General features: G+C 38.4%; 2 protein-coding genes across 2 annotated transcripts; both read left to right on the top strand.

The window, feature by feature from the left end:
- The first annotated feature begins 11,994 nt into the window (after nt 1–11,994).
- entpd2b (ectonucleoside triphosphate diphosphohydrolase 2b) lies at nt 11,995–18,457 on the top strand. The gene is made up of 9 exons (XM_073825056.1): nt 11,995–12,144; nt 12,953–13,070; nt 13,279–13,429; nt 14,842–15,001; nt 15,177–15,404; nt 15,908–16,177; nt 16,256–16,375; nt 16,452–16,586; nt 16,725–18,457. The coding sequence occupies exons 1-9, from the start codon at nt 12,028–12,030 to the stop codon at nt 16,932–16,934; spliced, it is 1,509 nt and encodes a 502-aa protein (XP_073681157.1). The 5' UTR covers nt 11,995–12,027; the 3' UTR covers nt 16,935–18,457.
- Nucleotides 18,458–18,872: 415 nt separating this feature from the next.
- On the top strand, nt 18,873–25,067 carry zmat1 (zinc finger matrin-type 1). Its single transcript, XM_073824321.1, has 7 exons — nt 18,873–19,088; nt 20,438–20,544; nt 20,621–20,710; nt 20,781–20,913; nt 21,001–21,264; nt 21,467–21,557; nt 22,401–25,067. The coding sequence occupies exons 1-7, from the start codon at nt 18,959–18,961 to the stop codon at nt 23,353–23,355; spliced, it is 1,770 nt and encodes a 589-aa protein (XP_073680422.1). The 5' UTR covers nt 18,873–18,958; the 3' UTR covers nt 23,356–25,067.
- Nucleotides 25,068–25,444: the final 377 nt, after the last annotated feature.

Below are 25,444 nucleotides of genomic sequence, written 5' to 3'. Positions count from 1 at the left end.
TCTTTCCAACGCACACACACCTCAGACATCCTGTCGGCTCATACATCCTGTCAAACTTTCGAAAGTATCTGTTCTTATCTTGCAGGCACAGGAAGTTCTCAGCAGTTTGCAGCATTTTCTCTACACATAATATTTTGTTTAACCCTTTCAGACAGTTTCACAGTAATTAGCACTCTATAGTTTAATTATTAAAACTTTCTTATGCAAAATGGAAAATATATAAAACATATTCAAACTGAAAAGTACCACAAATCCCTCTCTTGGCCTCTGAAAGAGGCCACACAATAAAAATGCACAGAAATATAAAACCAAAAGAGAAAAAAGAAAAGATAAGACACATGATAAAAAATTTCTTTTTTTTCTACAATGTTGCAACACAAATCATTTAAAGCAGTTTGGAGTCTGTCATGCCAAATGCTCTAGCCACCACCACGTCCAAAGCTCCATGAAATCAAAACCCATGAAATCAGTCTCATAAACCCAGTGTTCATCCTAGAGCTTAATTTTTTATTTATTTATTTATTATTTTTTTATGTATTCATTTATGCATTTAGTAATTTTATTATTAATTTTTACAGCTTCAAGCAGCCAATTTAAATTTCGCAATATCATCACATAGTCTCAGATGGTTACTGAAAGCACATCTCCATTAACTTATTATAAAATGTATTTTTTCCCCAGGGCTGTGATCCCTGGCACAATTGCATCAAATTGTGGACCCTGGTCGCAATCAAAAGCAAGCCATCAAGGAATGCGGTGTCTGGTGGACAGTGTAGGAGGAGCTCATATTCTTAAAGGCAGACTGCCTGCTGTAACTTCGTACAGTTCCCCTGATGCTTTAGGCCTATTAAGCATCTGCTCAACTCCACAACAGTCTCACATATAACACCTCCCATCTCGGGCAGGTGCCCAGTGGCGGTGAATCCCTGCCTTAGGTTGCCCTCCGCTTGGCCAAAAGAGGATCTTACCCGTCATCGAGAAATCACCTCATTAACACTGGTAACCGCTCTTTCCCATTGGATATCCCAAACAGTGTTCTTTCAGAATTTGGTGTTTTCTTGCAGTTTAGGAAAGGTGCATTCAAGAACCATGAGAGCCATTGAGACTTCCTACTGACAATAAAATATGGGTGTGAATCATCATGTGGAGATCAGTTTTGAAACTTTAGACTGTAGTAAAGGTAGTCATATATCCTATTGACTGTAAATATAAAAATTGAGTTTTCACTATATTTACAGCTTTAGCCATGGTGGAGGCCAGCATGTGACAAACAAACTGTCCTATTGCAGTCAAACAGAGAGAAGCAATGAACAAGTATATTTTGAATCACGGCATTGCCTTACTTATTGGTATACATCAACATTCTACTCTAGTCAACATTGCATGCATGTAAAATTCAAAAGGTAAAATTCCCTATACTACCAGTGTGCTCAGACAGGACTGGGCCGAAAAACCCCTTTGGGAAAAGACACACAGCCGGACCCCTAATTTTAGCAAATGGGCGTCCACAACATGTCAGCCTGAGGCAGTCACACTGAAAGCATCTAAGTTAACATTTCTACACATTCCTTATAGGCTCAAAACATCTACTTAACATCTCTATATAACACACAATATATGATGTTATCATGGTTTTATATTTTCCAAACACATTGGTTAGCCAATCATCAAAGGGGTTATCTATACCAGAGTGTTCTGCCATAGTTTTAGAGAGAGTTTTCAGTCCCTCCAGGGCCCTTGTTACTGACCCATCTGAGGCGGTATTGTTTGGGATAAACGTACAACAAAAATCTCGGAACATCGCACAAACTCCCCCACTCTGGCTAAGGAGCATATCGAGCGCCATTCTATTTTGTATGGCCATCAGGGAAGTCGGAGCCAATTGTTCTGATAGGCCTTCTACTGCGTCTCTAGTCAAATTAGCCAATCTCATTACGTTATAATGAACGTAGTTTATCCTATCCACGTTTTTATTTGGAGTAACAGGGAAGAGTGCTGCTATGATTGGGATGTTCTCAAACCCGGCCGCAATTTGATCTGCCAATTTGTACTCATCCGGCACTCCTCGGGGAACTCCTATCGAGTCTATGTAGGTTGGAGAGTTAATGGATAGGTCGAATGTTCCCGCTTCTCTTTTCCTCCTACCTTTTTCCACGTCTTGTGCTATTCCTTTCCTGCCAATTAATGCCAATGGCGCTGCCAACCTAACCATCGCACATGTTCCTACAGTCAATTTCCCTTTTATTCTCACGAACAGGCTCCTTTGCCCGCAGTAATAGTATAACCCCCCTCGTGCCCATGGCCCTATTATATCCTCTGCATTCTGAACGATCTCACTGCACCATGAAGGATCAATATGTCCCAGTTTAAACCTCGGATCGGAGGCGCTAAAGTTAAAACACGTAAAGTTCCCCGAGTCTGCGGAGAAGGGACCTGTCTTTGTTTGATTACTTATTGGAGGGAATATTTCTGCTAAAGTGTCACATCCTTCGGGCTTGGCTTCCCGGGTAATACTCATCATACAGCCATACCCCACTTTGTCAGTCTTTATCAACGGAGCTGGTTCTATCCTAAGGGTGGGTCTAGCTCTTGCACATGCAACACACTCCGTCATCTGTACACTTTTGTGTAATCCATTTCAATAACTACCTTATTTCCCTTTACCTCTTTGCTATAATCCTTTACTATAGTTTCCATTGTAGTATTTTCTACTGGTTCCACTAGGTTAATCCTTACCAACCCTAGTGGATCCTTCCCACCCACTTCATAACATCACACAAATCGAACGTATAGGATGTGGTCGACCCTCTGGTATAATTCAACTCGATCCCTCCATATTTCTTTAAACACGGATCTTTTCTCTCGTCTCCATTTTGCAGGGTCTCACTTCTTACAGCTCTCACATGTCTAGTAAGTGTTTTATTCTTTCCGTGACTCCCTTCCTTCTGATTCCTTTCTATTCCCAGAATTATTCCCACTATTATCAAGGCTATCACTCCTATGACCCCCATAAGTTTCCAATTCTCCCACAATTTCACTCTCATGATTCTCTTCTCCCTGTACCTGGACTGAAGCTAATTTCACGCTGGACAATTTTACGTCTTCTTCCGAGTTGCACCTTGGAAATGGGAAAATGGGTACTTTACTCCAATCTATTTTCCCTGTCCAGGACATACGTTGTCTCTCACAATGAGTATAAACAAAAACGACAATAGATACAAAAACACACTGTTACACTATTCAATATAGTAAATAAAAGAGAACAACAATAGACACAAAAACACTCTAATCAATATGGTAAATAGAAATCACTATGTTTGAGCCTCTAAAAGTTTTCTTAATAATGTGAAGGACTTTACAGAACTCCAACTTGTCCAAACCACACCCCAGCCGGGGTATAGATAATTTGGTGATGCCTAGCCTGTCACACCACACTCTCATGCAGCTTAAACTGTTCTCAAAATCCTCATAGGTGGGTAAATCCCTGGCAAATGTTTTTGTGACTAGGTGAAAAACGATCCTATCTATTTCGTGTGTTAGGGCACAGTCACCTTTTGTCTTCTCTTGGGCCCACACCTTTTCAACCCCGTACCTTTCCCTGAATTTCCTTGCTATGCCTGCTCCAAATGCACAGTCTGCACTGATGCAATGAGCTACTGGCTCACCGTTAGGGGCTGTGAATAAATCCCCAGTCTTATGGACCACTTGCAGGGCTTGCAGATTATTTTGTGATGGTTGGAAATTCTCTTTTGGGTCTTCTCCTGTATGTGTATGTGTTTGTGTGTCACCTGTATTTTGTGTGTCACCTGTATCCTCCCTCTCTTGGACCTGTGAAGCCAGGTCCACTCTGGTGTCCTCCAAGGATCTGGACGGCTGATCCGCAGGACAACACTGGCTCAGGTGGTACCACGTATCAACTTTTCTTGCAAGACTAACACAGTGAGAAGTGTGTGCGGTTACCTTTAGTGGAGCAGTCCAACGATGTTCTCTCCATTTGCTCTCGATTGTTTGAAGCAATATGTCAATTTGATCTGTGCACAGATTTTAGCCAATTCACGAATTTGTGTTCTGGGGCAGCAATGTCAAAACTCAGGGAGAAGGGACGTCACATCTGGCTCTGTTTATGGCCATATCTGCATCCTCATTCAACGGTAGGTCAATTCTTTGGGAATGACCAGTGCACTTAACAATAGCCACTTTGCTAGGTAGCGTGGTGGCTTCTGGAGAGCTCTCTCGCTTCTTCTCATGAGTAATTGGCCGGCCGGACGAGGTTGTGAATCCACATCTGACCCACACAGGCAGCTCCACATGGGCTGCAGAAACTGCGTATGCAGAATCAGAGTAGATATTTGCTGTTTTACCCTCAGAGTGTTTCAATGCATTGATCAATGCTAACAGTTCTGCTTTCTGTGCTGATTGTTTCCCCACTAGGGGTTCTGCTTTTACTGTCACAAATTTGTCACCCTACAATTCAACCACAGCAAATCCTACCTTCAATGTCCCATCATCAGCTCTGTGACATCTACCATCAGTAAAAAGCGTGATAGGGTTGTCTGTTTCAGGAAGCTAGATATGGATTTCCCTACCTCCATCCCACTGCTGTTGTTTGGGATATTGTGGGGCATAGTTATGATTTTTTACAATAGTTGCATGTACAGGGTCAGCCTATGGTTGTGGCTGCGTAGGTGGGAGGGTAGGCTGTCGCTGTAGGCTGTCGCTGAGTGTTGAGACTCCTATTTTTAGCTGACTTCCTCTCCTCGACCTGCAGTTTCAGAAGCTCCTTCTGCAGCTTCAACAGCTCACTTCCTTCTTTCTCTGCCTTCTCTACTGCTTTGTCAATAAAGTGTACTGCGTACCTTTTCCATTTTGCATCATCACTGCCAGGTACCTCTGGAGACTGCTCCATTGCTTGGGTCACGCCAGCTGGAGCTCCATACAACACTGCTGCCCTGAAAATTCTATTAGTGACAGGGTTAGACATGGGGTTTTCATCACAAGTCTCCTCCCATTCTTGAGAGCATCTATTTATATATGCTGCTCCATTCTCACCAGGCTTATGTTTAAATTTCATGTTTTCGAACATTGTATCAGGTGTGGGGAATTTATCTCTTATGGCTTGGCATAAGGGCGATTGGCCTCCCCCAGTCACCAATGGGGCGCTGTTGCTCACATTTCTGGTGAGAGCCATATTCTCTAAGTCTGCCATCTGGTGTGCAGACAACACCCTGCTCATTATCTGTCTCAAATCTCCTACGGAGAGGACCTGACCATGTGACAATGCAAAAAGTTTGTTCACCCATCTACCTCCTCCCTCTGTAATGGCAGGGAGTTTCTTCACTAATGTTTCTAAGTCCGTAAGGGACCACGGTTGATACACAGGCCCTGTAGAGCCAGCCAATATGGGCAACTGGAATTTTGTTCCCATATCAGATAAATCAGTCTTCCCTTCCCACTGTTTTCCTAGCAACATCTCTTTCAGTCTTGCGCTGGATCTGGGCTGAAGTGTGCTAGGGAGATTTTCTTTGGTTTTCTTCCCTATCTGTACCCTTTCACCCTTACTGATTGCAAATGTGCCCTCCATCTTAACATACGCTTTGTCACTGTCTGAGTCACTGTCACTAGTTTCTTTCATACCCCTCTTATCTTTCTCATCTTTCTTATTTTTCTTACCATTTCCTTTCTTTCCTTGCCCCTCAACTACTATTTCTTCACCTACTGGAAAATCCTTTTCACCTTCTATATTCTCATCTTCATCCACTTCATCCTCATTGTCCTCATCCTTCAATTCTCTTCTATGGGTCTGACCTTCGTCCTCATCTTCAACGGGGAATTCTACCATGCTACTTCTACGACCCTGACTGCTTTCCTCATCCAATTCCAAAGTTCCACCTTTTACTTTGTACAGCGGCATTTGTTTCACAATTTTCCTGAGAGGCAGCTGTTTCAATTTTTTACCCGTACTTGGATTGTAGGGGGGTGGGGGGTCTGGATATAGTCTCTGCACAGCAGGAGCTGTAGGAGGGGGGGGAGAACTAGCCTCGGCTTCCTGCTTCTTGCTCAGTTTAAAATTGACCTCGCCCTTTTCTCCTTCCTTCTTTTTTGGTTTTAAAATGGCGGCCGCGGCAGTTATTCTGGCCCATTTCCTGCGATCAGCATCTAATTCTCTCTCTCTCTTCGCGTGTGCTCGTCTTTGCAGTAAACCCACTTCCTCTTTTCTATTTCTTTGAAGAGCTTCTTGCGCTCTCTTTTCTTTCACCCCTACTTTCTGAAACAGAGAACCCTTTTTCTCCATGCAATCATCACCAAAATGTTCAATCATTTCATGTTTACAAGTCTCCAATTCTAGCATGCGTGTTTTCATATCTTTTGGATCAGTTTGGGTTTTTACAATTTCAATAATTTCATCCCACTGTTGTCCAAGTGTGGGACAATCATATTCCGTACATTCTCTGTCAAATTCACCCTCCATGACGTCTTTTATGGTCTGCGCGCTCCCTACTCTGTCCCTCACTAACGTTAGTAAATCCACTATCTGCCCCTAAAATACAGTTCTCCTTATTTATAGTCAGTACCCTGACTTTCTCTTATTTACAGTCACCCTCACTCAATTCTCCGGCCCAAATTCTCTTTTTTATAGTGAGCAGACTCACTGCCTCAGTCGGGTAGGTCTTTAGATTTTACGCCAGTACCACCCTCGTCAGGTATGGAATTCTGTAAAATCCCCGACTAAATTTAGGATCCCACCACAGGATTAATTCTGTCCCACCACAGGACTGTCCTACCACAGGACTTATGCTACCACAGCATATTATCCTACCACAGGATATATTCTGTCCCACCACAGGACTGTCCTACCACAGGACTTATGCTACCACAGCAAACTATCCTACCACAGGATATATTTTCTTTTCTCAACTTTTATACTGTTGATTTCTCCATTGACAACAGAAAATAGTCCAAATTCAACACTTCATTTAGAATAATCAATCGCAGAATTTAATTAAAAAGGTTTCTGCTTACCTTTTGATTACGAGCCGGCTCTTTGTGTTGAATTCAGATATTTCCCTTTGTCTCAGAAAACTCCGTGAACCATCACGTCGGAGGTCACCAAATTGTTGGACTTTCAAATAGTCCTCTGCATGTTCAAAAATGGTTCAGGAGTCAATCTATCAAAAGTTTAAAAGTTTTATTCAAGCTCAGCAAATAGGAGAAATCAAGAGCAAAAACAGCGCTGGAGAAGAACTCTGTCCTTCCGAGTTCTTCTGAATTCTCTTTCAGAAAACAGTCCCTTATATGAGTTCATCACTCTTCCGTGTATCTTCTGCTGTTGGCGTCTAAAAGCAGAAGTATCTTTCCAACGCACACACACCTCAGACATCCTGTCGGCTCATACATCCTGTCAAACTTTCGAAAGTATCTGTTCTTATCTTGCAGGCACAGGAAGTTCTCAGCAGTTTGCAGCATTTTCTCTACACATAATATTTTGTTTAACCCTTTCAGACAGTTTCACAGTAATTAGCACTCTATAGTTTAATTATTAAAACTTTCTTATGCAAAATGGAAAATATATAAAACATATTCAAACTGAAAAGTACCACAGTACCTTTTTCTTATTATGCCTTAATATCATGGTTTTTTTTTTTCATTTACTGATCTTTAGAAGCTCCAGAAGATACTTACATGTTTCACAGAAGACAAAATGCATTGTGTTTCCTTCTGAAGCATCAGTGAGCGATTGAACCATCTGTAATAGTTGAATATGAGTCCCTCAGTTGTCCTCAGCGTGAAATGATGGATCTCAAAATCAAACTGTCATGTTCACTGATGCTTCAGTAGGAAAAACAATGCATTAAGAGCCAAGGGTGTAAACTTTTGAAAGGAATGAGGATGTGTACATTTTTCTTATTTTGCTTAAATATCTTTTTTTTATTTATTGCTGCTCTTTAGAAGCGACAGAAGATACTTATATGTGCCCCAAGAAGAGAAAATAAGTTAAATTTACCCTGATCTTCATATTCAAAACGTTTTCACCCCCCAGCTCCTAATGCATAATTTTTCCTTCTGAAACATCAGTACACGTTTGAACTTTCTATAATAGTTGCATATGAGTCACTCAGTTGTCCCCAGTGAAAAAAAGATAGATCTCAAAATCAAAGTCATTGTTGGAAAGGGTTCAAATACACAAAAATGCTGAAAAACCAAAGAATCTGTGGGACCTGAAGGACATTTTTGAAGAACAGCAGGCAGTTTAACTGTTCAGGACAAACAAAGAACTCATTAACAACTATCACTAAAGTAACATAACATTGATTTTATATGATCCCTTTTATTTTGGTAAAATAAATAACATTTTGATGATTCTGCAAGGTGTATGTATACTTTTGACTTCAACTAGATCATTCCTCGTGTAAAATCCCAATGCATGAAGACATGCACAGAGACATACTGCAGTAAATAAACACACCCTCCAATTTGACTATCCATTTTCCAGAAAGTTCAATATTAGCTACAGAGAGGTGGAGATACATACATACATAGTCACGCGTCTACGTTATGGGGGTAGCGGTCAAAACAGTGACTTGTTAATCTAATTATGAATTTGAAAGTATGAGGGAAACGCCTGAGAGCGTATTTAAGAGGCGGTATCAACATCAGTGAGGACAAACTGTTCTTCTGCAAACACTGACGTCTGCAACAACAGGTGAGGTCGGTTTACTTTAGCATTTGCAGCGCAAAACTACATGATAGCTAATTACTAAAACGTATAAAGAACACTTTTTATACTGCAACGACACGACAAAAGGTTCCTTATCGTCAACACTGTGCACATTCGCGGTGTGGACAAAGTCGTGTCGTCTTACCTGTTCTTGCGGGATCTGTTTATTCTACTGACTGAACGCAGGTAAAGGGTACGGATCCCCGCGTCCAAAACAAGTATTTTTTTTTTTCATTCAACGTTGTAGTTCTCCTCGGTAAATCATAAAAGTGAAAGTGGACAGAACAACAGTAGTAGGAAAACAACATTTTTTTTTAGCTTTGTTTACAGTTAGCTTTCACTCTCAACAATATGAAATTCGCCAAAATATGCTGCCATAGTTACAGTTCTGACATAAAACGGACACCGCTGTCGTTACATTTTTAAAAGAAAAATAATTTTAACCACTACATAGATTTTTAAGGCGTTTTACGACGTTTAAAAAAACGTTATTTTGTCCAGAATAATGACAAGATTTTTCTGAAGGAAATGCGAGTAGTGCTGGTTTGTGAAAAAAAAAAAAAAAATAGGTTGCTAGGGGATGCTACAAAAATATTTTTTCAGGTTTTTTTTTTTTTTTTTTTTTGGTGGAAAATATTTAATTAGTTGTTGCTATAACTTGTACTAGACTGCTGAGTCCATATGACCATTGTATGTTTCTTTTTTCAGACACTGGCTGCCAGGTGGTGGTGACAGTTGCTCATTGGCCAAGAAGCTGCATCTTTCTGCAATGATGGGGGAGAGAGAGGCTTGCTTGTTTTCCCCTGTTGTTCCTGCTGGGACCTGGATTAAACACTGCCTGTCCGGTCACTTCAGGCCTAAACACTCACTGGAGGAAGGTTGCCAAAATGACCACTGCTCATCACACCCATTTTGCACTAGAAAGAGACTTGCAGTGGCCCTTCTGGTCATTTTGGCTTTGGTTGTAATGATGCTGCTGCTACTGTTGAATTATTATTGTATTATGGTCTGGCACCTGTGTCGAAATGAAGATTTTGTCCCCCCAATATTTCAGAACACCACACCAGAGATGGACTGGCAGGACTGAGAGACATTTGATTGCTTTTGTTCTTAATATTTGGTGCGTCCATCTAGGACACATTTATGTGTTATATGTGTTATGCTGCTGTGTTTTGTTTGATGAGCTAAAATAACACTGAACATTTCCAGTGTGAGATTTTTCCATGTTTGGAAATTATTCACGCTGTCAGGTTACTCAGTTCCTGAACTTTTAGTTTTGTATTTATTTGAATGACTTCCTAGGTTTGCCATTACATTGAAAATTATGTGTATTTTAATTTGCAGAATCACTGTATTATCCATCTATGTTAATCTTTATCTCGTGAAGCTTGAAAGAGTTAAATACTGTTCATATAAATAGTTCTTGTTTGAACTTTGCGTGCTTGTGAATCTTTAAACTTGAATGTTTCGTGAGAAATGTTTTTCATTCTGCTTTCAAGCGAATGCAAACATACACAGATCTAATATCACTTAATACATGCTTTCATTGAACAGACTGTATTGTAAACAGTAAATCAAAAACATAACCTTTGCCGTATTTTTTGAGATCTGGATTTGTAGTCATTCTGTTTTCTCATAAGCATAACTGCTCATTCATTCGAGTGGACATTCATTTTCTCCAAAATGCAGATTATGTCACACATTTTCCTCCACAGAGTTCTCCTTTTGAATACCAAACAGGAAATTCTTACCACATGAAGAGGAGTGCATTGTGGATACAAAGTAGGCTTGTTAATGCAGTGGGCCTCTGCTCTTGGCAGGAATTATCCTATTCAGAGGCAGTGGACATTGAAAGAAGAGAAACCTTGTAAAAAAAAAACTTTAGGAGTCACATTTTAAACAGATGATGGAAGACGATTTAGGAATGTTTGGAACACTCCCTCATTTTACAGAAAGGTCATAATTAGTGCAGAACATTGTGTTTCAACAACAGCTATTCTATCAGTTATCAGTTAGTATCATCTATCTACAGTTGAAGTCATAAGTTTACATGCACCTTGCAGAATCTACAGAATGTTAATTATTTTACCAAAATAAGAGGGATCACACAAAATGTTTTTTTTTTTTTTAATTTAGTACTGAACTGATAGATATTTCACATAAAAGTAGTACAAAAAGTAGTCAACAAGAGAAAACAATTGTTTAATTTATAAAAATTACACGGTTCAAAAGTTTACACACACTTGACTCTTAATACTGTGTTGTAACCTGAATGATCCACAGCTGTTTTTTTGTTTTTTTTTTAGCGATAATTGTTCATGAGTCCCTTGTTTGTCCTGAACAGTTAAAACTGCCTGCTGTGCTTCAGAAAAATCCGTCAGGTCCCACAAATTCTTTAGCTTTTTAGCACAACTGAGGGACTCATATGCAACTATTACAGATGGTTGAATTGCTCACTGATGCAGGAAACATTATGCATTCTGTCTTCTGGGAAACATGTAAGTATTTTCTGGAGCTTCTGAAGGGCAGTACTAAATGAAAAAAAAAAAAAGATATTTAGGCAAAATAAGAAAAATGTACACATCTTCTTTCTGTTCAAAAGTTTTCACCCCATGGCTCTTAATGCATTGTGTTTCCTTCTGAAGCATGAGTGAGCTTTTGAACCTTCTGTAATAGTTGCATTTGAGTCCCTTAGTTGTCCTCAGTGTGAAAAGATGGCTCTCAAAATCATACAGTCATTGTTGGAAAGGGTTCAAATACACAAAAATGCTGAAAAACCAAAGAATTTGTAGGACCTGAAGGATTTTTCTGAAGAACAGCAGACAGAACACTTATGAACAACTATGACTAAACAAACAAAAACACAGCTTTTGGACTATATGTAAATGTCTTTCATGTGAAACATCTTATTCAGGTCAGTACTAAATAAAAAAAATAACATGCATCTTGTATGATCCCTCTTATTTTGGTAAAATAATTAACATTCTGCAGATTCTGCAAGGTGTATGTAAACTTTTGACTTCAACTGTATATTTGCAAATAGTCTTAATAACAATGAAACATGTACAACTGCAAAATTGGTATTTCTTAATATACTACAGAAACTCCTTAAGCAGTTGAAGCAGTAAATTCTTGTAGACTTTATTATCATTATTTAGACCCTAAAAGAAATGGTTCTAATGTTACTGTTTCTATCAGAGGGGCTTCTTTGCACAAGAGAAGTCTGTTCTCTTGTGAAGGAGCAGGATGGGCGGAGGGGTTTCCCTTGGTTCTTCACAATCAATTACATCAGGCAAACCCCAACTTCACTGATGGATAAACTCTTTGTTAAGTTTCTTGTCTCAGCGGCGATCTTTCTGTTTGGAATTGTGTCTATTCTACTTCTTACAGTATCTATACATGAAATGAGAGAGCCACCAGAGTTCATGGTAAGAATGATTACGTCTATGTTCTTTTGTGTTCTCTCTCTCTTTCTCTCACTCACTCTGTCTATCTTTCTTTCTTCTTATTGCATTTTACACAGTGCACGGTTTTGGCAAATCATACAAAGAGGAATTGTGCTGTTTTTGTGGACAAATAAAAAGCCTGAAATGTTGTGCGCAGCTAGTAGAGTAATGTTTAATAAATCTCTCTTAGTTTGGAATAGTGAATTTATTGTGCTTTTATATTCAGCTCTGCCTCAGGTACTTAAGAATCCATATCTAATCACTTGATTACAGACAGCAACATTAAAGCTAAAGATCACATTGTGAACCACCAGTAATAATTAGTCTCTAAAATTACATTATAACCAGGTACAGTGTATTTAAGGAGTTTTTGAGCTGTGTGGATGTTAGCCTTCACAAGGTAAACATACAGAAAGGTCATTTTGTTCCTATTGGGAACCCTGGAACAAATGAAGACGCAGACTCAGGATAGTTTGTTATGCCAGAAACGTCTGGGAATTGCATCTCCAGGAGTGTGTCATCAGGCAACAGGTACGTGTTAACCCTTGGGAGCCGTGGGTAAATAACTGTGTAACAGGTCACAGAAACACACAGTATGTACAAAATATTAGAAGTAACTGTAGTGAAAATATGATGGTTATCTCAAAATATGTGGTTGCAGTGGTTTCTGCGAATAAATCAATTCAAAACATCTGTTAAGTTTTACTTTTGTTTGAGATAAAAAAAAAAAAACAAAAAAAAAAACAAGGACAATGTATGCTGATCACATTCTAAAAAAAATCTCTTGCAGTATGGGGTTGTGCTGGATGCTGGCTCCTCACACACTGCCTTGTACATCTACAGATGGCCTGCGGACAAGTTAAATGGCACAGGCGTGGTCACCCAGCATAGCGAGTGTCATGTCAAAGGTCAAAGGACTTGCTGAAATATCTAACATTTTTAGCTAGATTAATGTTAGAGATATTTCCCATATAGATAAACATCTAAAGCAACAACAAAGCATCGATATGCATGGTATGATACAAAATATATACATAGTTAAGATTAGGTAAGATTTCTGCAGAGTAGTAATAAAAATAAATCAAATAGCATAATATTAATTTAAAAAAAATGCAGGAGGAGGAATCTCTAGTTATGCTGGGCAGCGGGGTGAAGCGGGCCGCAGCCTTGAGGAGTGCTTGAAGCAGGCCATGCGGGACATTCCCCCAGACAGACATCACCGCACCCCTGTGTATTTAGGAGCTACTGCTGGCATGAGACTTCTGAAGTGAGTGTGTTTTTTCCTGATATGTTGCTACATGTAGTTTGGAATTGTTTTATGCATACAATGGCCACATAAAAAAAGAAAGATATACAGTCGTTGCCAAAAGTTTTGAGAATTACATAAATATTGGAAATTGGAAAAGTTGCTGCTTAAGTTTTTATAACAGCAATTTACATATACTCTAGAATGTTATGGAGAGTGATCAGATGAATTGCATAGTCCTTCTTTGCCATGAAAATTAACTTAATCCCGAAAAAAACTTTCCACTGCATTTCATTGCTGTCATTAAAGGACCTGCTGAGATCATTTCAGTAATCGTCTTGTTAACTCAGGTGAGAATGTTGTCGAGCACAAGGCTGGAGATCATTATGTCAGGCTGATTGGGTTGGAATGGCAGACTTGACATGTTAAAAGGAGGAAAGAAACGTGTGCAGCCATCATTGCGTTGCATAAAAATGGCTTCACAGGCAAGGATATTGTGGCTACTAAGATTGCGCCTAAATCAACAATTTATAGGATCATCAAGAACTTCAAGGAAAGAGGATCAATTCTTGTTAAGAAGGCTTCAGGGCGTCCAAGAAAGTCCAGCAAGCGGCAGGATCGTCTCCTAAAGAGGATTCAGCTGCGGGATCGGAGTGCCACCAGTGCAGAGCTTGCTCAGGAATGGCAGCAGGCAGGTGTGAGCGCATCTGCACGCACAATGAGGCCAAGACTTTTGGAAGATGGCCTGGTGTCAAGAAGGGCAGCAAAGAAGCCACTTCTCTCCAAAAAAAAACATCAGGGACAGAATGATCTTCAGCAAAAAGTTTGGCGAATGAACTGCTGAGGACTGGGGCAAAGTCATATTCTCAGATGAAGCCTCTTTCCGATTGTTTTGGGCATCTGGAAAAAGGCTTGTCCGGAGAAGAAAAGGTGAGCGCTACCATCAGTCCTGTGTCATGCCAACAGTAAAGCATCCTGAGACCATTAATGTGTGGGGTTGCTTCTCATCCAAGGGAGTGGGCTCACTCACAATTTTGCCCAAAAACACAGCCATGAATAAAGAATGGTACCAAAACACCCTCCAACAGCAACTTCTTCCAACAATCCAACAACAGTTTGGTGAAGAACAATGCATTTTCCAGCACGATGGAGCACCATGCCATAAGGCAAAAGTGATAAGTGGCTCGTGGACCAAAACGTTGAAATTTTGGGTCCATGACCTGGAAACTCCCCAGATCTTAATCCCATTGAGAACTTGTGGTCAATCCTCAAGAGGCGGGTGGACAAACAAAAACCCACTAATTCTGACAAACTACAAGAAGTGATTATGAAAGAATGGGTTGCTATCAGTCAGGATTTGGCCCAGAAGTTGATTGAGAGAATGCTTTTTTCATTAACCTCCAAATACCTAATTTCTCCATATTTTTTTCCAGAATTGCCAATCCTGACAAAGCATCTCAGATTCTTCAAGAAGTCAAACAAAAAATCAAATCCTTTCCTTTCAACTTTCGAGGAGCAGTAATTTTGAGTGGTCAGGAAGAGGGGGTTTACGGTTGGGTCACTGTCAACTACCTCCTTGAAAACTTCATAAAGGTACTTTCCTGTCAAAAAACTGTCCATAAATTAATTATACTTAAGCTTGGTCGTTTATTATCATCATAGACATTTAAGTATTAAGCCAATGTTGTGGTTTATGGTAGTTTCTCAACTGCTTGGGCCATCTAGTGGCCATTTTCTTTCTTTCTTTGCTCATTTCCACACTTTATAGTATGGCTATGTAGGCCGCTGGCTTAACTCTGGCAGAAAAACAGTCGGAGCGTTGGATTTAGGTGGGGCGTCCACACAGATCACCTTTGAGACCCCAGAGACTGTTGAGAACGAGTTGAACCGTATGACCTTGCGGCTCTATGGCCAGGAGTATTCCCTCTACACACATAGTTATCTGTGTTATGGTAAAGAAGAGGCTCTCCGTCAGATCCTGGCCTACCTGATTGAAGTATGATATTTTGCATCACAATTCGATAATACCTCAATGTATATATGTGACCCTGGATCACAAAACCAGTCTTAAGTAGCACGGATATATTTGTAGCAATAGCCAAAAATACACTGTATGGGTCAAAATGATCGATTTTTCTTTAAAGCCAAAAATCATTAGGATATTAAGTAAAGATCGTGTTCCGTGAAGATATTTTGTAAATTTTCTACTTGGAGAACATTTTCTCAATATTTAGATTTTTTACACCCTCAGATTCCAGACTTTCAAAATAGTTGTATCTCAACCAAATATTGTCTTATCCTAACAAACCATACATGAGTGAAATTATCTTATTCTAATAATCTTATTTATTATGTTTTAGATGATGTATAAATCTCAATTGCAAAAAATTGACCCTTATGACTGGTTTGTCATCCAGGGTCACATATATACTGTATGTAAACTATATTTTTAGTTTTTTTTGTTCTGTCACAGTTTACACTCATCAATTATGTTTTTAGTCCCAGGGTAATGCTAGCAAAGTGTACAATCCCTGTTACCCATCTGACTTCAGGGATGACTTCAAGCTGGAGAAAGTGTTTGACTCGCCTTGTACAGCGTCTAAGAGACCCAAACCTTACAACCCTCATTCCTGGATCAGGGTTCAAGGCACCGGGGACTACCAAAGCTGCCTTGGCAACACTTCTAATATATTTTCCTTCCAGTTATGCCGCTTTTCTCAGTGTTCTTTTAATGGAGTTTTCCAGCCCAACATCAGCGGGGGCTTCATGGTGAGAGGCTCAGATATGGACAAAGTGGAACATATGAGTTGAATAGAATACAATCTCATGCATTTCTCTTTCTTTCAGGCCTTCTCAGCCTATTTCTTCACTCACAGTTATCTCCAGCAAAGTACAGGGATGAAGATCACCACCTCTGCCCAGCTAGAGGAGGCTACCCAAGCTGTGTGCAATATGACCATAGAAGAGGTATAATTGTTGAGTGTGTGTGCATGTGTGAGTTTTTCTACAATCTGCCAATAAATTAATCTTCTGTTCATTATAGATGACAAAGAAAGCTCCAGACTTGAAAAAATACCTGAAGGATTATTGTGCTGTCGCAGTGTATATACAAGTCCTTATGCTTAGGGGTTATAACTTTGATGAGCGTTCTTTCCAAAATGTTGCTTTTCAGAAAAAGGTGAGTTTACTTGACAGAAACACTATAACTGATAAATAATTTTTAAAGTTCCTGCTGAATAAAATGCAAATTGTGTGAATGTGAAGTATGCAAAAACACAAAACCACGCTTTCAATCTCTACTACATGTATTTTACAGGCAGGTGAGGCGTCTGTGGGCTGGGCTCTGGGTTATATTCTTAGCGTGAGCAGCCTTCTTCCAGAGGAACCTGCGGGCTTCAGAAAGGGACTGAGTCCTGCAGCATGGACTGGCTTGTTGATTCTCTTAACCGTCCTCCTCACTGCCACCTTCTGTTACATGGCTGTCCTAGTGATTCGGAGGAAAAAGAGTAATGAAGGTGTCTCATAGCTCACTGCTATGCTGACAGATGTTCTATGTCTCTTTCTAAAAGACACTCCACAAAAATGAAATGTTTACATGTTTAATGCATTCGTACTATAATGTCTGTGCTAATATTGTGTGTAATTTAACAAAAAATAACATTTGTTTGTTTTGTCACTGACAACAAACTATATGAAAATTAGGAAATTAAAATAATGAGGCACAAAATGGTATACTATGGTACAGTTGAGGTCAAAAGTTTACATACACCTTGCAGAATCTGCAAAATGTTAATTATTTTACCAAAATAAGAGGGATCATACAAAATGCATGTTATTTTATTATTTAGTACTGACCTGAATAAGACATTTCACATAAAAGTCATTTACATATAGTCCACAAGAAAAAAATAATAGTTACATTTTAAAAAATGACCCTGTTCAAAAGTTTACATACGCTTGATTCTTAATACTGTGTTGTTACCTGAATGATCCGCAGCTGTTTTGTTGTTTTTGTTTAGTGATAGTTGTTCATGAGTCGCTTGTTTGTCCTGAACAGTTAAACTGCCTGATATTCTTAAGAAAAATCGTTTAGGTCCCACAAATTCTTTGGTTTTTCAGCATTATTGTGTATCTTTCCAACAATGACTGTCTGATTTTGAGATCCATCTTGGATCCATCCATATGCAACTATTACAGAAGGGTTAAACACTCACTGATGCTCTAGAAAGAAAAAAGCATTGCATTAAGAGCCAGGGGTGACAACTTTTGAACAGAAGACACTTGCATGTTTCCCAAAGGACAAAATAAGTTACATTTACCCTGATATTCAAATTCAAAAGTTTTCACCCCCTGGCTCTTAATGCATTGTGTTAACTTCTGAAGCATCAGCGAGTTTTTGAATTTTCTGTAATAGTTGCAAATCCCTCAGTGTGAAAAGATAGATCTCAAAATTAGACAATCATTGTTTGACTGTTCAGGACAAACAAGGGACTCACAAACAGCTATCACTAAACCAAAAAAAAAAAAAAAAAACACAGCTGTGGATCATTCTGGTAACAACACAATATTAAGAATGAAGTGCATGTAAACTTTTAAACAGGGCCATTTTTATAAATTCACCTATTATTTTCTCTTGTTGACTATATGTAAATGTCTTTTAAATAACAATAACATGCATTTAGTATGATCCCTCCTATTTTGATAAATAATGACAATTTTGCAGATTCTGCAAGGTATATGTAAACTTTTGACCTCAACTGTATATCTGATACCAGCACTGTACTATAGTACCTTCTCAGCAAGATTGTAACTATTTTAACAGATTTCAGCAGATTTCATCTGTTTCTCTTGTGTGATAATCAACTTTCAAGGAATTATATGTCTTTTTCATGAGGACTGGCTGTGTCTTCACAGTGTCTTCAGTGAGCCAGAAGTTATGTATCTCTATTTTTGGCCAGTTCAGATTTGTCTTCAGTTAATGTACAAAAAGAAATTCATGACATTTTATCTGTTTCTCAGACTGAAGGAATAAAACCATTATGTTAATAATTCACTGACCTAAATTCATTTCAGTTGCAGGTATAAATTAAACTATACTTCATTCACAATTTAACATAAATTTAGGCTATAGTTAAACTTTTCTAAAATGACAGGAAAATTAATGATTGCATGCACTGTTTAAATGAGGTCCTATTTTATTTCATTATGATTCAATGGTAATAAAATCTTTTTTGGCAGAAAAGGCTTGCCATTGCATTTATAAATACAGACTTGATTTGATTTAATGGTAAAGCACATGACATAACCGCTTCATACAATAACACATAGATATTTATTATTTATTTTTAGATTCTTAATTTACTAGGACAGTAACATGAAAACACCAGATGGTGGCAGTAAGCATCTCTTTAATTCAGTGACTGGCAAGTAAAGAAACGTGATTCTACTGCGCATATCACCTCCCTTCATATCGTAGCCATTGCCATGTAGAGCTCTTTGGCATTTTAGCGTAATCTGTTACAGTTTTGATTAATTTCCAGGTTTAAAAAAATGTCCGAGCTCGAAGGTCGTGTATCGTGTTCTCCGCAGTGTGCGGAAACCGACAAAATCAAAAATACAGACGATATCAATCCAGAAACAGTACAAAACACTAACACCAATATTTCTCAGGTTGAAGAAGGTGAGTCTTATCAGTTGAAACCCTTCAAAAACTTCAGAAATGCAGTCATGTGGAGATAATTTGCATCGAATGCTTGTGTTTGAGTTGTTTGAGATGGATTCATGGGTGGTAATAAAGCTTAGTGAGCCAACAAACAAGCTAGGCTAGGCTAAATATTAGTACCCATCGTTCACCTTAAACAACCACCACAAAAAAATCCCTTTTTTTTTAATCTGGTGTGTTTTTAGGTCAATTATCATAGTGGATCGATTGAAAATACATGATGAGACATAAAACGTGGATTTAATGAATCATGCCATCGTGTAAAGCGATTAATTCGTCGACTAAGCAACAATCTAGTTAACCAGGCAACATTAGCGAATGCGTTTTAGCCTCATAATAATCTTACATCGCCATTGTTATGAAAAGTAACACCTCGTTTGTGATATTTCAAATCGTTTTAGTGCGTTTTAAGGTGTTTATTTTTTATTTCTAACTAGTTCATGTGATTTCTTTTAAAAATGATAATAAAAACTAGTACATTCGTATCATATTATATGAGATGTATATGTTCTTTTAGACCGCAGTACAAAAAAGATTAATAAACGTTAATTAATTGACGCTTTTATACAATTTTAGTGTCCACAAACTTATTGGTGACTAAATAGTTTGAGCTGAAGAAACAGTTTTACTGAATTTGTACTTTTTATGCAAATAATAGTTGTGCAAGTCAAGTAAGTTTTACAATAACTTGAGTATCACTCTTTCTTTTAGAACTATGTATATTGCAGCATTGCATTCATTAAAATAATGGCAAAAGAATTTACAGCATGCACAAACATAGATATGCACAATTTATTGGGCTAATTGGTGATTTTTTTTGTTTGTTTGTTTGTTTAAATCAGTTGTAATCATTTTGATTTTACATTTTAATGTACTGCTGCTCAGATTCAAACGATTGCTCTTTAATTGTATTTGTGTGTTTTTATAACAGCATTTTAACCACAACAACCTGATATTTTATTACTAGTATGCTTTTGTATGCACAAGTTGGGCCTCATTCATGGAAATATAAGCAGAAAAAAATCTCTTTGATCACCTGTAAAACCATTTTTATGTAAACTGTCACATTTAGTTCAGTCCAATGATTTATGCAAGTATGAAAATGCAGATACAGTACAGTGGTGTCTTTTTATGTTGACTAGTGTTACCAAAAGCCTCACATTGTATCTACAATCTATTTCTAGTCATAAATGACATGCTCTATGAAACTCTTATTTGTACAAACATGATCCCTTACACAAATTTATGTTCAAGGTGATTTCAAATATGATTTTACAATTTCAATTTTATGGTCTGATTTTCTGCAGGGTCTCAGAGTGACAGCGATCTTCTCAAAGGCCTCTTGACAGATAACTTCTGTCACATCTGTGAAGCAACCCTGCTTTATGAGTCCCAGAGAGTTTCTCATTATGAGGTTTGTGAAATCAAGGGTTTTTTCACGCAACCTTAAAAAAGCAGTCATATTTCTAACACTCGTTTCTCTTTACCAGGGGAAAAAGCATGCACAAAAAGTCAGGATTTACCTGCAGAACAAGAAAGCTAAAATAAATAATCCGAGCCAAGATTGTGGAGGCCTTTTGGTATGTAACAGATCATACAGAATATTGCTTATATGTTTGATAGTATTTAATACATCATATTTTGTTACAGAGAGGTCTGTCTGCAGAGAAGTTCTGCGAGCTGTGCAACATGGTATTCAGCTCTCCAACTGTGGCCAAGTCGCATTATGAGGGCAAAGTTCATGCTAAGAACATGAGAAAAACAAATCCCCTGCCACCTGTAGGTGAGTAAAATCAAACTAGGGACTGTGACTTTTCATCACTGTGAGCCAAACCTGTCATAACCTTCTTTTGTTATATTCAACTTTCAGCACCCGTCCTAGAGATACACACAGCTCCTGTTGTCCTCCCATCAGAGCCTGCTGTGCAGAATCCGATCAGTCAGGAGCAGAAGGACACTGCTGGCTTGGGCGATCAAGAGGTTGATCTTAGTGACCCCAACAAGTACTGTACACTATGCAGCGCTTCCTTTAACAACCCTCTGGTCGCCCAGCAGCACTACAGCGGACGGAAGCATCAGCGTAACCAGGCCCGACAAGACATGCTGGACCAGATGGGAGAACAGTCAGAACATGGTATATGTTAATATGCATCTACATTTGCCAACTTAAATCATATTAAAAAAAACTCAATAATATTCATAAGAATATTATTTTTAATTTAATTTATTAATCATGTAATGAAAGTGTATAAAATATAAAAATACTTTTAGAATGTCACTGATTCATGTTATACCCTCTCTGTTCTACTATTTTGTTTTTCTCTCATGCACTAAAGTAAGCTCCCTGACTTGCCCGATTTGCTGTTTGACGCTCAGTTCGATAGAGATGTACCAGGCACACATGCAGGGAAACAAACACTTTGTCAAGTGAGTGACGTCACTCTTATTGGTTATTTTGTCTGATGCCTTTTTTGTTGCAGCCACTAGGATTTGGATATTTGTTTTATGAGATTGAACTTTATTTTACATTAGCATCAGGTTGATACAAAAGCCAAGCTACTTAGTCAGCAAATATTTGACATTTTTTGATTATCAATATTGGCCAATAACCAATGTTGGCTGCTTTTAAATATTTCATAGTCAGTATGAAATTAGAATGAATCTTTTTTTTTTTTAATACCTGTTTATAGACAAAATCTCACCATAGGTTTTTCTTTTTCATTTTTTTTCTATTTAATATAAAATATTCTGTCTATGCAAATTTTTGACCCTGGATCTCAGAACCAGTCATAAGGATTTTTTAAATTTGAGATTTATACATCATTTAAAAGCCGAACTGGTTTTGTGGTCCAGTGAAATATGAGTTAATTTTCTTTAAAATAAATGTTCATACAAATTGTAGTTATTTCTGCAGTTTACATTTTGTGTACGATGTACAAAAATATTGGAGTAAATTTGATTTTTTTCTTCAAAAAAGTTTTTACTTCAAAATTTCACATTCATTTTTAGTTCATTTGACAGATACTGTGCCACAGTATAATGGCCCAAAAGACAACTTTAAAGACCTTTTATGTTAGAATAAGAAGGTTAAATGTATTTAAAAAATCTACACTTTTTGCCTGGAAGACCTATAGTTTCATATCGTCATATAATATTGCGATACCACAATATTAATAATACATTACATTCCTAATGTTTATCTTAATCTGCTTGTTACTGTATCAACCATCTGAATCTGAGAAATGTACTCTCATTAATCTTTGCCCTTAGAGAGAAGAAAGTTATGGACCTGTGCAAATCTCAGAAGAAAGTGTACGACTCCTTCCAGGATGAGCTTGCTGATTACATCCAGGTGCAGAAGGCCCGGGGACTGGAGCCCAAAGCAGGGCCAGCCACCGTGGGACAAGCAAGCAAGGGTCTGGATGAGAGTGCAAATGAAGGTCCACAGATAACAGAAGACATACCTCATCCTGCCCAGCTGGTACCACGGTTGCCACCTCCTGGTTTCCCTCAACCTCACTGGCAACCTCAATTCCAGCCTCAGGTCAATCAGTTTGGCTTTGGGATGCAAGGCCCTGTCCCACACTGTCGGCTGGGATATATACCCCATGCCCGTCCTCCTTTCACACCTGGTCACCTGTATAAAAGAGGGCGGAGCCCTGAATCATTGAGCTCCTCCTCTTTCTCAGACTCCTCCTCCTACACTAGCAGCAGTACTGACAGCAGCAGCAGCTACGACAGCAGAGAGAGGAGGAGACGGAAGAGGAAGGTGAAAAAGCGAGGGAAGAGCAGAAGAGACCAGGATGAAGGGTCTGATATAGAACGAGGTGAACGGAAAAAGAGCCGGAAAGGAGACAGGAGAGGAAGTGTAGAAGGAGAAGAGGATAGAAAGAAATGGAAGGAGAGAAGAAAAAGAGAAAGAAGCTCTGGTGAAGACGAGGAAGCCAGAAGTAAAAGAAGAGCAAGCAAGAAAAGTAAGAGGCACGGGGATGGACAGCATGCAAAAAGACAAAAAGAAGAAGAACTCTTGGAGAAACAAGAGGTTGAGGTGCGCAAGGAACCACAGGGAAAGATGGAGGAACACGTAGAGGTCAGAACAGAAATGAAAGATGGCAAACACAAACACAAAAAAGAGAAGAAAAAAGGCAAAGAGAAGATGAATCAAGAAGACAACCGGACAGAAGAGGAACGGCTCTGGGATGAGACGATTCTTGGTGTTTTTTAGATTATTCTTTGAATGATTGTGTGACAGTATTGTACTAATAAACTGCACGGGACCTCAGAAAAGCATTTTGCTGAAATCATCTGGATCCTTCTCACTATTTATGCTCTCTGAATAACTCTATAGGCCTTTCTTTCATACAGAAACTCATATGCTCTAATTTTTTTTCCTTTTTAAGGAATCAAAAGTGAACATTTTAGCATCATTTATTCACCCTCATTTCATTTCAAACCCATATGACTTCAGTGGAACACAAAAGTAGATGTTTTTAATAATGTCCATGCAACTTTTTTCCAGTTCAGTAAATGTGAATGGAAGCTGTCAATCTCTAAAAATGACATGTGGACTATGTTTTCTAAATTTGGTGAGGTACAGACCAAAATTGATCAAAAATGTTGGCTGAAAGTATTGCTGCCTACATTTCCACATGTTCAGTCTCGCCATGTCTGAGCAGAAAGGTGATGTGCAAGACACTACAGTACAGTGTTTGTCAAACACACAGCTATCAAACGGCTTCCAAATACTTTATATTGCACGAGTTGTATGAACAAGCTGTTACTTTAAAAGAAGTTCAAGTTCGTTTCCTGATCATTTACTCACCCCCATGTCATTCGAGATGTTCATGTCTTTCTTCAGTCGCAAATAAATTAAGGTTTTTGAGGAAAACATTTGAGGTTTTTTCTCCACATAATGGACTTTAATGGTGGCCGAATGGTTGAAGGTCAGAAGTGCCATTTCAATGCCGCTTTAAAGGGCTCTACATGATTGGTCATTTAAAAAATAATAATAATTTGTGTATTTTTTAACCACAAATGCACAAATTCTAGCACTAGCTTTGCGATGCGCGTCTTCACGCGTTACGTACATGCATTTGAAAAAAATTGCCACGCCGTTAGTTCTTCATCTGTACTTTAAAAAATTGGCCGACATTGCTTTACCTTTTTTTGTAAAGAGCATTTTACTTCTTTGCACATTTGCTTTGTAAACACTGGGTTGGTACTTTTACCTACGTCACACGTATATGATTACATAATGTTTGAGGTCGAGCTTGTGCAAGATGAGCATTTGTGGTTAAAAAGTTTATGAATTTGTGTTTTTCTTAGAAAATGACCATTCGTTTCGCAATTTTGTAGAGCAATTTAAAGCTGCATTGCAACAGCAATTTGAACTTTCAACCCATCGATCCCCATTGAAGTCCACTATATAGAGAAAAATCCTGGAATGTTTTACTCAAAAACCTTAATTTCTTTTTGACTGGAGAAAGAAAGAAGAGGAGGCATGAATATCTTGGATGACATGGTGGTGAGTAAATTATCAGGAAATTTTCATTCTGGAAGTTTCATTCTTTTGTTCTCAAGTTCTTTAAGGTTCTTGTGTTGTTTTTTTAGAGCTCAGCAAAATTCACTTTCACTGTGTGGAAAAGAGCAGCATGAACATTATGCTAAATCTCTCCTTTTGTCTTCCACAAAAGAAAGTGAGTCATACAGGTTTGAAATGACATGAGGGTGAGTAAACAATGTGAAAATGCTCATTTTTTGAAATGCTCAGGACTACAGACTTTAGGACGTCTTTAGAGCTGCACTTTTCTCTTGGAGAAATCACTAACTTTTTATACCTTGTGGTGTGATGCAAAAACACTATATGAGCCTCCACCATGTCCATGTGGATGTATCCTTCAACTTGCTTCATGCTTTAATGAAATAAACCCCTCCCACTGTTTATGTCAGCATAGATTTAGTATTTATTGTTGAACTTTTCTTAAAAAAAACTTTTTATTCTTTCTAAACTAGAAAACTTTCTAGTTTTATTCTCAAGGGGGCGCTGATTGCAAACATGTATGGTTCTTGCTCTATGTGGATCTGATAGAAACATCTTTCAGACTTAATCTGACTTTGTTCGAGAAAACTTGACAACAGGAATGAATTCCCGAGAATGAAATGAAGAGTCTGAATAGTGGTCAGATCAGCATATGGTAATCATTTCCCTAAATCTGAATTAGATCTTATAGGCTGCAGTCCTGGTTTATCTTGCAATTCTGTTTTAATGGCAGGCTCATTTGATGCAGCATACACAGGATTTTTTTAGTTTGCAG

Source organism: Garra rufa, chromosome 19, assembly GCF_049309525.1.
Source record: "Garra rufa chromosome 19, GarRuf1.0, whole genome shotgun sequence".
In the NCBI taxonomy this organism is placed as follows: Eukaryota; Metazoa; Chordata; class Actinopteri; order Cypriniformes; family Cyprinidae; genus Garra; species Garra rufa.
The sequence above is the reverse complement of the archived record's forward strand: the minus strand, read 5'-3'. Positions and strand labels throughout refer to the sequence as shown.